The sequence below is a fragment of the Quercus robur genome, chromosome 10 (genome assembly GCF_932294415.1).
Source record: "Quercus robur chromosome 10, dhQueRobu3.1, whole genome shotgun sequence".
NCBI lineage: Eukaryota > Viridiplantae > Streptophyta > Magnoliopsida > Fagales > Fagaceae > Quercus > Quercus robur.
This window is the reverse complement of record NC_065543.1, coordinates 10,989,457-11,002,801: the sequence shown is the minus strand read 5'-3', so window position 1 is coordinate 11,002,801 and position 13,345 is coordinate 10,989,457. Positions and strand designations below refer to the sequence as shown.

General features: G+C 34.8%; 1 protein-coding gene across 1 annotated transcript; it reads right to left on the bottom strand.

The window, feature by feature from the left end:
• Positions 1-5,332: 5,332 nt before the first annotated feature.
• Positions 5,333-7,935, bottom strand: LOC126703302 (G-type lectin S-receptor-like serine/threonine-protein kinase LECRK1). The gene has a single exon (XM_050402265.1). It carries the CDS (start codon positions 7,897-7,899, stop codon positions 5,539-5,541), a length of 2,361 nt encoding a protein of 786 aa, XP_050258222.1. The 5' UTR covers positions 7,900-7,935; the 3' UTR covers positions 5,333-5,538.
• Positions 7,936-13,345: the final 5,410 nt, after the last annotated feature.

Here is a 13,345-nt window from a genome sequence, read left to right as displayed (position 1 = left end):
GTCATTGTAACACCTCTTTTTCACTTTTCTTTCCATTTCCTCATCTAGGTTTTCACATATGTAAAAAAGTGTCAATGAAGAAATAATTTCACAAGATGAACATGATAACATAGAATTAAATGGAGTTGATTACACAAGATGATGGATATTAAGAAAAAAAAATTATTATTGTGGCTCATATGCCATGTATTATTACTTTTGAGTTCAATAAATTTGAATGTGTATGTTATAAACAAATGTTAATTTGATTTATTAATTTATATATTTTTAATATTATTATATAAGTAATTGTGGGGGGGGGGGGGGAGGAGGGGTCCGAGAGAGGTACCCATGCCAAGACAGGCCCGAAGAGATCTTTGGCCCAATTCACTATCAGACAAGGCCTAACCCAACTAAGATACTCAATGTATCCGACAAACTGGAAAACCAAAGGAGAACACTCCACCCGAGGAGGCTTCACAAAGGGTGCCCCATGGAAGACGAGGAGGAAGCTAGCATAGTTGAAAAATAAAGAACCGAAGTCAGCCATAGTCCCAGATGCAGGTGAGAGGGAAAGGAAACTTACAAGTAAAGCAACAATCACCTCCGCATTAAATGCAGTGCAACAACTCAGTGACAACCATCACCTCCGCAATAAACGTGTACAATTGTACATATCTGTTGAGTTTACAATGTAGGATTTACATTGCTAGTACAGTATAAACTAAGAATTTTCCTTTTTTATATATATACATTTTTGTGACAACGAGTTTCATGTGGCTCATCCCAATAATCTCTCCCATTTAAGTCTTTGACATTCTCATCAAAGTGCATCTTACATTGTATAGTTCTCCCCAAACCACCTGGCATTACTAAATTGAACCACATGATATTACAAGTTGGGTTAGACCCCAAAGCCAACTTCGACATCACTTCCTAAATGCACACTAAATCTATATCTACAGGTTGTGCTTTGGGCAATCCACGATAAAGAACAAGTTATAATGGTCTTCAACTCAAATTTTATCACACAACTTGGGCTTGCACAAGCAACTTTAAGAAATACAAGGTTACCTCAAGGAGCTTTACAAAACCCAACTTCACCAACTTGTTGAAAGAAATTCAGCACACCTTTGAGACTCTTTGCCTTAATACGTTTCAATGGCCATGATAAGAGGAAGAAAAGCTCAAAATTAGACTTTATCTCTCACATTTGTGTGTTCCTTTAGTTTTTGTATATATGGTCCTCTATGTGTATGCTAGAAGCTCCCATGAGAGAGCTTGGGCCCAAAGAAAAGAAAATAAGCCTTTGTGAGTCATGACCAAACATGACCCAACTCGTGTGTTAATTTTATTTTTGTATATATTGTCCTCTATGTGTAGCTGGAAACTCCCTTAAGAGAGCTTGGGCCAAAAATAAGAAAATAAGCCTTTATGAGTCAAGACCAAAACAAGACCCAACATGGACCATCCATCAAATTATAATGTCATTCTAGGCAGGATAACTCTCAAGCAAATGAAGTTGTCACCGCAACTTATGGCTTGATGGTGTGGTTCTCCATGGAACATAAGAGGGGAAATTGAGGGAATTAAACCATACATTGTTCGGGAATGTTACATAGCATCCTTGACGAGTAGTGTTTCCAAAGAATCTCTCACTATAAGAGAGATGAAGGTGAGCGAAGAGGATAAGCAAAAATGTGTAAAACCAATGTAAGGTTTGTCAAGATTAGGATAGAATGAGACCGATTATAGCAGACCAACCTCCATGTAAGCAAAGTTTTATATATCCCCATGATACAAAATACCACCTCTGAACTAGAGAGGGCGGTTCGCCTTAGCTCTAAAATTATGCCAAAGAGATCAACCGGTGTATGCAAGAACTCTTGATAGAAAATAGAGATGTATATGCATATATGAATACATAAGGACATATACTGAATAAAACCCCGAAAATCATGGTCACCAAATTAAGCACGAATACAATAGAAGTAAAAAAAAAAAAAAAAAAAAAAAAAAAAAAAAAAACCCTTCCCCACAAGCCATCTTTGATTGAAGAAATTTTCCTTATTGATCTCAATCAAACAGCATATGTTAAACTAAAACAATGGAAGGAAGCAAGTGGGACATATCTTGATGAAGCATCTACTACCATTTTGATAATTATTGCTTGCTGTTATAGTCCCAAGCAGCATTCCTTCTAATGTACCAAAGTATTTTTTTAACTTGAAGATAAAAGAAGCCAAGCGTTTGGCCATAGCCTTAGCATTCTTAAGATATGGAAAACATGGTCTTCACCCTCCACTTCAAACAATTCTATCAACATACCAAACACCTCTATCCCTTAACAAATCCTTCCCAGCCACACACACAAGCAATCGATCACACCCAAGCCCAGCCAAGCTCGGTGCACCTGGCCCTTCTGGATTGATCTTTGGATTGTCAACACCACTAGTTATTGAGGGATACACAAAGTTCCAAAAAAAACTAGGCAAGCTCTTCTCATGTACTTCCTTAGACTCTAAGCCAATTGGCTTAGAACTCCAATAATAAGGATGGACAAGATAAGCACCTAAAACTTTAACACCACAAGGCAAGCTCTCAACCCCAGCTCTCATAGCTATATTATGTACTATATTCCCACCAACACTGTCACCCCCTATAAAAATTCTTTCAAAGTCATCGTTATTGATTAACCATGGATCTTTATCAGTACCAGCTGATTGAAAGGCAGACCATTGAAGTGCAGCCCAGCAGTTTTCATAAGCATCTGGAAGAGGGTGCTCTGGTGCAAGTCTATACTTGACCGAGACAACGACTACATTGATTTGGGAGACTAAGTTGCTGAGGTAGCAGTGGTAGAGGCTTGAGACGGCGGATTCAATGCAAAATCAACCGCCATGGAAGTAGACTAAGATGGGGAACTTTTGGTTTTGGTTGTGGGAAGTGAGTTTTGGGAGGTAAAGGCGAGCTAAGATGGAAGGGTTCTCTGAAATGGTTGTCATTGGATGAAACTCTAGTTTCTGGGTTTTGATCAAGTGATGGTGGAACAATTGGTGTGCCTTCGAGGCGTTCCACGAGCCGTCCTTGTAGACCCGGATCAAAGGAAGAAGCTTTGTGGCTACTTCTTTGGTGGTGGAAGTCATTGCAGCCTTTGGTTGAGAAAGAGAGAAAATGGATGAATGAAACTATTAGCTATAGCTTGCAAAACTTTAATGGTGGAGGAAATGGAAGACTTTGTCTTTTGGGATAACTTTTTTGGTGGAAACTTACTAAAAACTACGTAAATAAAACTAAAAGTTAGTTAAAATATTATAGTGTGACTCATAAATAGTATAAAAAAATAAAGTAAATAGACTCATAAATAGTAGCAAACATAGAATAAATATTAACAAAAATAAGTTAAATAGTAATAAAAAAAAAAAAAAAACTGTCTTTCTCAGCCAATACCAGACACAACCTATGTTGAACTTTGTGACAAAACTTCAGGGCCTGTTTGGTAATAGCCTTCAAGTATTGTTATTCAAAATGATGTGAAACTGTGGATTAAAAAATGTTATAAAAATACGTGTTTAAAGTACTCATAATGCAAAAAAATGTGTTTGGTACCATATTTCAAACAACATATTTTAAAATGTGAAAAAAAATATAATTGTATGTTTGGTATATGTATATATGTATTTTTTTTTTTTAAGTGATAACTTTCTAACAAGTACAATTATTTCATTAATATTTATTAGAGAAGTACACTTGAGAGAGATGGAAGGAAAAGAGAGAAAGAACTAAAAAATAGAAAAAGATGAGGTGTGCATGAGAGAGAGAGAGAGAGAGAGAGAGAGAGAGAGAGAGAGAGAGAGAGAGAGAGAGAGAGAGAGAGAGTTGTAGTTATGTGAAGTTTTATCAAGTGGACCCCACACTTTTCTAAATATTTATAAAAGTGTCATTGAGTAATATTATTTGAAAAGTGAAAATTAGTAGGAGAAGTTTTCTAAATTTAGTATTTAAACACACTAAAATGAGAAACGTAACTCAAACACTCTTAAATAAAATCTCTTACCAAACGCGTTGTTTTTTTGGGTTCACAGATTTCGGTTTTTAAACACAAAAACTATTATTTGACTACCTTACCAAACAGGCCAAACTACCTTACTTAACATCAACAACCTATAAAACGTAGCTAGGGTTTTTTCTTTTATACTTGGAGTAAAATATAAAACCCTATACGACAAACTGGGCTTGGTCTGAGTTGGACATTCTGCATAAAAAATAATCTGAATGAGGTTCGATCGATCGAGCCTAATTTTTGATCGATCGAGCCTTGCAGATTTAAGATTTAGACAAATAAATCCTGCAATTACTCAATTCCAACTTTACAAATAAATACACTTGAGCAGCCTAAATCTAGACTCTAATTTTTTATCATGGTTTGCCAACACATTACACATTGAAGTTCTAATACATTTAGTTCCTAAAGTCTTAGAACCTAACATAAAGAACTATTTACTTGGAGAGAGAATGAATGGACCTAAGGTAGAGAATGATGGCACAATGAAGACAACATGCTTCTCTAAAACCATTGAGTAATAACAAAGTTACTTGCTTTGATTTTTTGCTCTAAAGTTTCATCAATAATTTCATGGTTTCCATTAAAGAGAGAGAATTCAAAGAGTTTAGTTTTTGTGACAATCCAGTTTCTACATTGCAGCATTTATATCAGTTTTAATATAAACCCTATAGGTTTTTCAGAGCATTTTTGTAGTTTTTTTATATAAAATCTTCAGGTTTTGCTCTAATAATTTATTTGGTACAAAAATTAATTAAAAAAAATTAATGGGACACATGGCGCAAAATTACGAATCCAATTAAAATCTAATTAGATTTTCTTTGAGTTTTGGCTTTATATATATATATATATATATATATATTTATATAATTTTGTTATAAATTTTATTAGGAGTTTGTGTATCTTATGATACACGATACAGAAAATAAAAAATCAATTCACAATACAATTCACGTTTTAACGACTATACTCAAGGCCACTTAGTAAGATACTATACCATAATAAACTATCATTCTTTCCAAAAATGTTAATAAATAAAGGTAAATTTAATCATTTAATCATTATTCTAATACTCAAGTAATGGATACTGATCAAACATACAAGACATCTTACAACGTAATTTTTAAAATCTCAATCATGTTTTAGCTATAAACTTCAGAACTTTATATTTATAAATTTGCCAATAGAAGTAGTTAGAAACACTTCAAGTGTTGTGAGTTTATTTTAATTTGATTAGTGCTTAAAATATATATATATATATATATTATTAAAATCATTATTGCGTGCATAATATATGGCACTAATCATTTTTTTCTGTCAAGGAAACATATAAATTACAAGAGAGAGAGCATAACTAAATAAAAAGTAACAAAAAAAAGTGTAAAAAGAAACATTATGACAACACACATACAAATACTATGAAAGTGAAGCACACGTGTAACTTGACTACCTCCCATGCCAAATACAAGGCTTATTTTGCTCAATTTTCCAAACCATTACTTGTTTTCCCCCAAACCTTGATAATACTGAGAAATAGAACTGCGATTCGGTGGGATTGGAATGTCTGCAGTCCCTTCCAACATTAGTAGAACTTTCTTCATTGAAGGACGAAGTGATGGGTCATATAGAATGCACCAAAGTGCCACTTTAACCATTTTCTCCAATTGTCTCATTTCGACCTCTTCATCATTGACCAATTTACCTAACTCACCACACTCAAAGCATCTGTAAGACCATTCTTCAAGAATAGCCTCTTTTTCAGAAAGATTATTATCCACACACCTTCGACAACTTATAATCTCCAATAGGACTATTCCAAAACTGTACACATCTACTTTGACTGTCACGGGACAATTTAACCGATGCCACTCTGGTGCAACATATCCCCTTGTGCCTCTAATATTAGTGGTGGTTTTGCTTTGATCTGGCTTCAATAGCTTTGCCAATCCAAAATCAGATATTTTTGCACACATATTTTCATCCATGAGTATGTTCTGAGGTTTTATGTCACAATGAATTATTTTTTCTATACACCCTTCATGAAGATAAAGAATTCCTCTTGCAATGTTACAAGCAATTCCCATTCTTTCATCCCAAGAAGGTTTTTTTTCAGGCTTGAAGAGCACATCTGCAAGTGACCCATTGCACATGTATTCATACACCAAAAGCCTATTTGGTCCATCATGGCAATACCCTAGAAGACGGATTAAATTTTTATGATGTATTCTCCCAATAACTTTCATCTCAGTCTGAAACTCTCTTTCCCGATCAACCAACAATCTCTCTAGTCTTTTCACAGCTATAATCTTTTGGCCATTCTCTATTGTTCCTTTATAAACTATGCCAAATGATCCTCTACCAAGTTCATCCTTGAAACCATCAGTTATTTTTTCAAGTTCTATATAAGTAAATGATCGCGGACCAACATCCTCATCACTTAAGACAACGTTTCCCGTATTTAATATATTTTCATTTGCAAAAATACGGGATCTGTAAATAGCAATTCCAGAAATGGCCAACACAATAAATGCAAAAGCAACTAATGAAACAATGATAATTAGGATGTCCAATCCTTTTTTTTTTGTCACAGTTCCATCTGAAGAGGGTGTAGGTAGTGTACGTACCTTGATGAAGGCTAAGGTTGCGTTTGAGTCAATATAAGGGATTTTGAAGTTCACAAATTTCAAAGGAAGCTTTTGTTTTCCGCATACCCTGTCATTGAATAGCGCAGCTTCACAGCTACAGTCCTGCAAACATGCATCATCGCAATCCTGTTTGGTTGACAATAATGACTGAGAATAAGTAACATTCTCCCATATGATACCAGGCACTTCTTCCATGGTGGTATTCATGCCTTTTTCATCGCAATTTTCTGTGGTGGAATTCCTTTCACAGCCTAAAGTCCTTTTGCTCTCATCAATAAATACAAAACCAGGAAGACATGTGCAATTTATATCATTACCACCTTGGACACAAAATGCATTGACGCCACATAAACCCCTAGGAGAACATATGTTAACGACTGGTTCATTTAAAGGTGACCATATAATTGACCAACCACCATTCTGTTCCTGCAGATTGTATGAGTATAGCCGCAAGAATCCATCATCCTCCATTCTCAAACGGTAGAGTACGGTACCCTTTGCAGAATTTCTTGATGGAGATATAGTCAAATTGAAACTGCTGTTGGTCACGTAAAGAAAACCATGATCATCAAGGTTTAGACTCCCATTCGGTATACCACTGCTTGTTGACCAATAGCCATATTCCATTGTTAAACTGGTTCCAACTGGGTATAGCGCGACATATCCATTTTGTTGCATGACGGCACGAAATCTACCCGTTGATTGGTTAGACTCAGACACACTGGACTTCAACACAACGAAGTCGTCAGCAAGTAGTCGCTGAGTTGGTAAAAGGGTATCTGTTGGATGTTGGAAACTCTCCCATATTGATTGGTTATCTGAATTATTGACAACAAAGTTGCCATTATCAAGCATGGAAGCTGAACTTGCAGAACTAAAATTTGCCACGCTTGTCTCTGCTCCTTGCGCTGATTGCAGAATCAAACGTCCATCACTTGTGAAATTCAATGTGGATTCAGCAGAAACTGGAGGATTGTCTCGATTGGCTGTCCAAACTACAGTCTTTTGAGTAATCCCAGCAAGAAAAACTCCTACAGCAAAGCCATTGCCTTGCTTGTAGAATCCAAAGGCATATAGACCAGAAGGTGATAGCCATGAAGAGTTAGTGGTAGGTGTTAAAATAGAGCCTGGCTTCACAATGGATTGCCCTTGTCGAGCTTTTACTGTGAAAATGGATGAGAGGAGAAAAAAAAGGAAGATAGGAGTCATCATCGAAGAATGGAATAGTTCTCTTTGTGTTTGCCTGGTTGAACTTGTTAGAGATAATGTGCAAATGGTGAAGACAGAGCACAAATCTGAGAACAAAGAGGAAGATGAAGTCTAATGGCTACTTCTCCAACGGTAACTTAAATAGACTCAAAACGGTGTCGTGGAGATTAATGAGTATTAGTGAAACGGTGCGTTCCCAGTAAAGAAGGAAACACGCGTTAGTAAAACGGTGTGTTTTCAGTGAACACAAACGTCACCGTTTTAACACTGTCTTCCTCACAGAATCAAGCTTCCAGGTTTAAGAACTAACTCTGTTCTTCCTAGAACTGAAGGTACAGGGAAGCTCCAGGATTGATCATAACTGCCTTCCGTGATTATTGGAGGTGGTTACTTCGGGTTGTTACAATACAGTTAGGATTGATCTTCTAGAAGGTTTAGTCTTGTATGTATTCTCAGGCTCTATAAATAAGAGCACTGTGTTATGTATTTGTTTAACGAGCTTAGATAATCAATTTTCTCATTTCTCCAGAAATCCTCTCTCTCTCTCTCTCTCTCTCTTCCATATTTTTTTCTGTTATTGATTCTTCGCCATTGTTAAACACTTCTGAGCTCAAAATCTTTCATGGTATCAGAGCCAAGATCCATGGCCTCAACTACACCTACAGAATCTTCTCAATCTACTTCGAATCCATCATCCTCTGCACACATAACTTCATCTCCATCTCCATTGCTGTTTCTTTCCAACATGTCAAACTTAATGTCTATCAAGTTGGATTACACCAACTACATACCATGGAAACACCAGTTGATCATGATACTGGAAGCATACTCATTGATTGAGCACATTGATGGTACAACTCTAAAACCATCTCCCTTTGTGCTCGATGCTACAGGAAATCCAACTTCAGTTGTGAATCCTGAATTTCAATCTTGGAATATCAAAGATAAGGCTCTGCTCTCTTTGATCAATTCCACTCTCACTCCTCAAGTCTTCTCACTTGTTGTTGGGATCACAAACTCAAGGGAGGTCTGGAATACTCTTGAACAGAGGTTCACTTCCACATCAAGAGCTAACATACTGAATCTCAAACTTGAGCTTCAAAGTCTCAAGAAAGGAAATGATTCAGTCAATAGCTTTCTACAGAAGATTAAAGTTGCTCGTGACAAGCTTCTTGCAGTTGGAGTGGTTGTTGACAATGAAGAATTGATTTGCATTGTTCTCAGAGGACTTTCTAGGGATTTTGCTCACTTTTGTTCTGCAATCCGCACTAGAAGTGATCCTATCTCCTATGAGCAACTAGCTATAATGTTGCAAAGTGAGGAACAAGCAATCATGGAGCACTCAGATTCAATTCCTCACTCTTTGGCCATGTTTGCATCTAATAGCAAACCAAATGGCAATTCTCAGAATCCATCTCAGAATCATGGATCTGGAAGAGGAAGGGGCAGAAACTACTCTAATAGAGGAAGAGGTGGAGGTAGGTTCAACTCCAATGGTAGTCAACAGTTCATATCTCAGACACCACAAGGGTTTTCCCCTCATAATAGTCACAATTCAACATATCAGAGTCATACACCTGCTCATGCTCCTAAGGGTGATCGACCTACATGCCAGATCTGTTGGAAATCTAGACATTCAGCCTTGGACTGCTATCACAGAATGAATTTTGCTTATCAGGGAAAGAATCCCCCAGCTAAACTAGCTGCCATGGCCAGTGCTACTAATGTTGCTATGGCCAGTAATCAGGATCCTTGGTTGGCTGACTCTGGTACATCAGATCATCTCACTGCCAATCTTAGCAATCTTACGAATCAATCTCAATACAAAGGACCTGAACAAGTCACTGTGGGTAATGGTCAGGCTCTACCTATCAACCATATAGGTAATACTACCCTTCCCACTAAATATCACAATTTTATTCTTAAAGATGTCCTGCATGTCCCTAGGATAGCCATGAATCTCCTTTCTGTTCACAAATTTTGCCTTCACAATAACTGTTCCTGTCATTTTGATGCAAATGAACTGAAAATCCAGGATATACCTACAGGGAGGCTCCTCTACAGGGGCTTGAGTAAAAATGGAGTCTATCCAATTTACTCAAGGAACTTCCTCAAGCCATCTTCCTTCCACTCTGCTTCAGTCTCATCATCTTCTCAGTCTGCTAAATCTCCCTGTTTTTCTACTGCTTTCCATGTAAATAAGCTTAATAATTGGCTGTTGTGGCATCATAGGCTAGGACACCCCAGTAATAAAGTGCTTACCACAGCACTTTCTTCAGTTGATGCTTCTTATATGTATCCAGCTTCGTATATATGGTCAATAAAACGTGCACAAAGCAATAAAACAATTTTTCTTTTCTTTTTTGGGTCAATACAATACAAAAAACTGAAAGAGTAACCATTAAGCCAATTACTTTCGTTCTAGATAACAAAAATATAAAAACAAGTCATATTTCCACTTTTAAGTGGTGCATTAATAGGATAAAAAAATTATTAAAGGATATTTGCATTTTTATTTATCAAAAAGATATTTTCATTCTTAAATAGGTATGAAACATGACTATCTATATTAGTCACTATATCATGCAAGTATGATCAAATTACTACACTATTATTTTCTTTTTATATGTTGCCTATAAAAATAAAATACTAAATATTGTAACTAATAACAAAATTAACAGTACTTAACAACCTGCCTATACAAGCCAATGTCTAAAATAGAAGAGCATTCACAATAAAGATCTTTAAAAGCTAAAAACTCCAATTTTAGCAACTCATTCCCCAAAAAAAAAAAACTACAACGGTGTTTCTATTCCTAAAAATTTGGGCAAATTAGCTCAAAACCTATAACAAAAAATATTTTTATATTCCGTAGATGAAGTGACTGATTGCTTTTGATGTTTGTGGAAATTTTTTTATTATTTTAATGAGTTGTTTGTATTATTTTAAATGAAGTAGTGAAAAAAATAGAATTTTTAATATAGAGTGTATTATAAGTAAGGTATTAAAATAGATAAAATAGCTCTTTTTTAAGTTTCTAAAAGCTTAATATTTTAACTCCTCTATCCACGCTCATCTGTAAATAAATCCTACCAAGTTCTTCCTACAAAAGCCAGGTCTCCCAACACACTTTTAAATATGGCATAATTTGAAAAGTGAGTTTAAAGTGAGCTTATTTTATTATTTACTTTATTTTTACTATTATTCAGCTTATTTTTATTATTATTTATGGATTTTACTATACGTTTTTGGTATTATTTATGAGTTCCCTATACTTTTTTTAGCTAGCTTTTACCTTTAAATGCAGTACTTTCAACAAAAAGTTTTCAACAAGAAGCAAGCTAACACCAACCTAAGAAGCAAGACCGCCATTAATGGGAAGACAGCAAGAAGCAAGCCAACACCAACGTAACAAATTTAATTCCCAAAAACAAATGAAGTACTTTCATTAATTTAGTCAAGAATTTCAGACAATGAACCATTACATACGCTGAAAGTTGATGTACCTTGAGTCTTCAAAGTCTCTTATAATTAAGTTTTGACAAGGTCTTCGTTCATGTAAATCCAATCAGCAGAATCGTACATTGCAAATTTATAAGTGGTAAACCAAATTTCTGATGTTCACATCACATGCATCTTTCTAACTTAACTTCCACGCTCAAAACATAGACACCAAGAAAATACTTTTTCCTCTCTTTTTTTTCTCTCTTTTTAACAAGTGAGGAATGAACCCTTGAGGACGGAGTGGAACAGTGCCACAAAATCATAAAAATCTTGGCTACACAAATAAAAATTATTAGTCCATATTAAAAAAATCCACATGGAGTGTACACAATGGAATAAATTGATCATACCTTATCGTTCAAGCATTTTGACAAGAAAAACAATATCTTGATATTTACTTTAAAGATATTTTAACTTAAAGTAAATAAAAAATTATAGGACCAAAACCAATTTTATATTTATTTTCATAATTATTTGATGTGGCTAACATTCAGTATAGATGGGTTGTATGTAAAAATGACAAATAGTCAATCACAAATGCCTATAAAAATGAGTGTGAAATTGGTTGTGATCTTAAAATAACTCTAAATAAATAAAAATAATAATTTGACATACAAGGCTTGAGTTGATTAATAAACTCGGAAAAAGTTGTAATGAAGCTAAACTAAGGTGAACCTGGTTCAAGCTATGAGTGGAAAGGGACGTAGTTGAACTTCTTAAATCTCTCATACATTTTTAATTTTTTTTAATTTTTTATGTGCACAACTAATAAATGTGAAAATTTTGATTATCATGTTAAAATTGAAGGATGTTACAATTGATTTTGTCAAGGTAAGTATTAATTTTAATTTATTTTCTTACAATGCTGCAACGTAACCACATATATAAAGTGAAGATTTCAAGTGAATTTGTATTTGATTCCTAGAAATTTTGATATTGTTGTTGTTAACTCAAAGTTGCTTATTGGAAATCAAGATCATCTTATTGTAAATTTATTCATAATTCTAATACTTAGTTAATGGATGCCAATCCAACATACAAGACATCTCACAACAGAATTTTAAAAAAAAAAAAATCAATTATGTTTTATTATAAACTTCAAAACTAACTATATTTATAAGACGGCCAATAGAAGAAGTCATAAACACTTCAAATATTGTGAGTTTATTTTATTTTTTTTAGTGCTTACAAATATTTATAAATAAATAAAAAACATTATTGCTTGCATAACATATGGCACTAACCATTTCTTCGGTTAGGGAAAGTACAGATATATAAATTACTGGAGAGAACATAAGTAACAAAAAGTAACCCGAAAAAAAGTGGACGCAAGGTCAACACCGTACCAACTACGTTTAACATATATATAGAGTATAGACCTAAATTTGATACCCAAAGAAGAAAGAACTGAAGCATTTTCATTATAATGAGTCAAGAATGCCAGAAGGAACACACCTGTAAGCCTGTAACACGTGTTAGACCCTTATGGACCGCGCCATGTACTAGTCATGACAAAAAGAATGGTCCATATGCATGAACCATTACAGATGCTGAAGCTTGGTGTCTTGACTCTTCAAAGTCTATTTCGAGTTCTGACAAGGTCTTCGTTCATGTATATTCAATGAGCGGAACTTTGACAAGGTCCATGCATGATGCACCTTTCTAACTTAACTTTCACGCTCAAAACTTTGACACCAAGGCAGTACTTTTGCATGATGCATCTTTCTAACTTAACTTTCACGCTTAAAACTTTGACACCTAGGCAGTACTTTTTTTCTTTTTTTATTTAACAAGTGAGGGATGATCCTTGAGGACAGAATCGGACAATACAACTAAATCATAAAACTCTTGACTATAAAAAAAAAAAAAAAAAAAAATTATTGGTCCATATTACAAAATTTATATGCAGTATACATAATAGAATAAATTGATCGTATCTTTACTC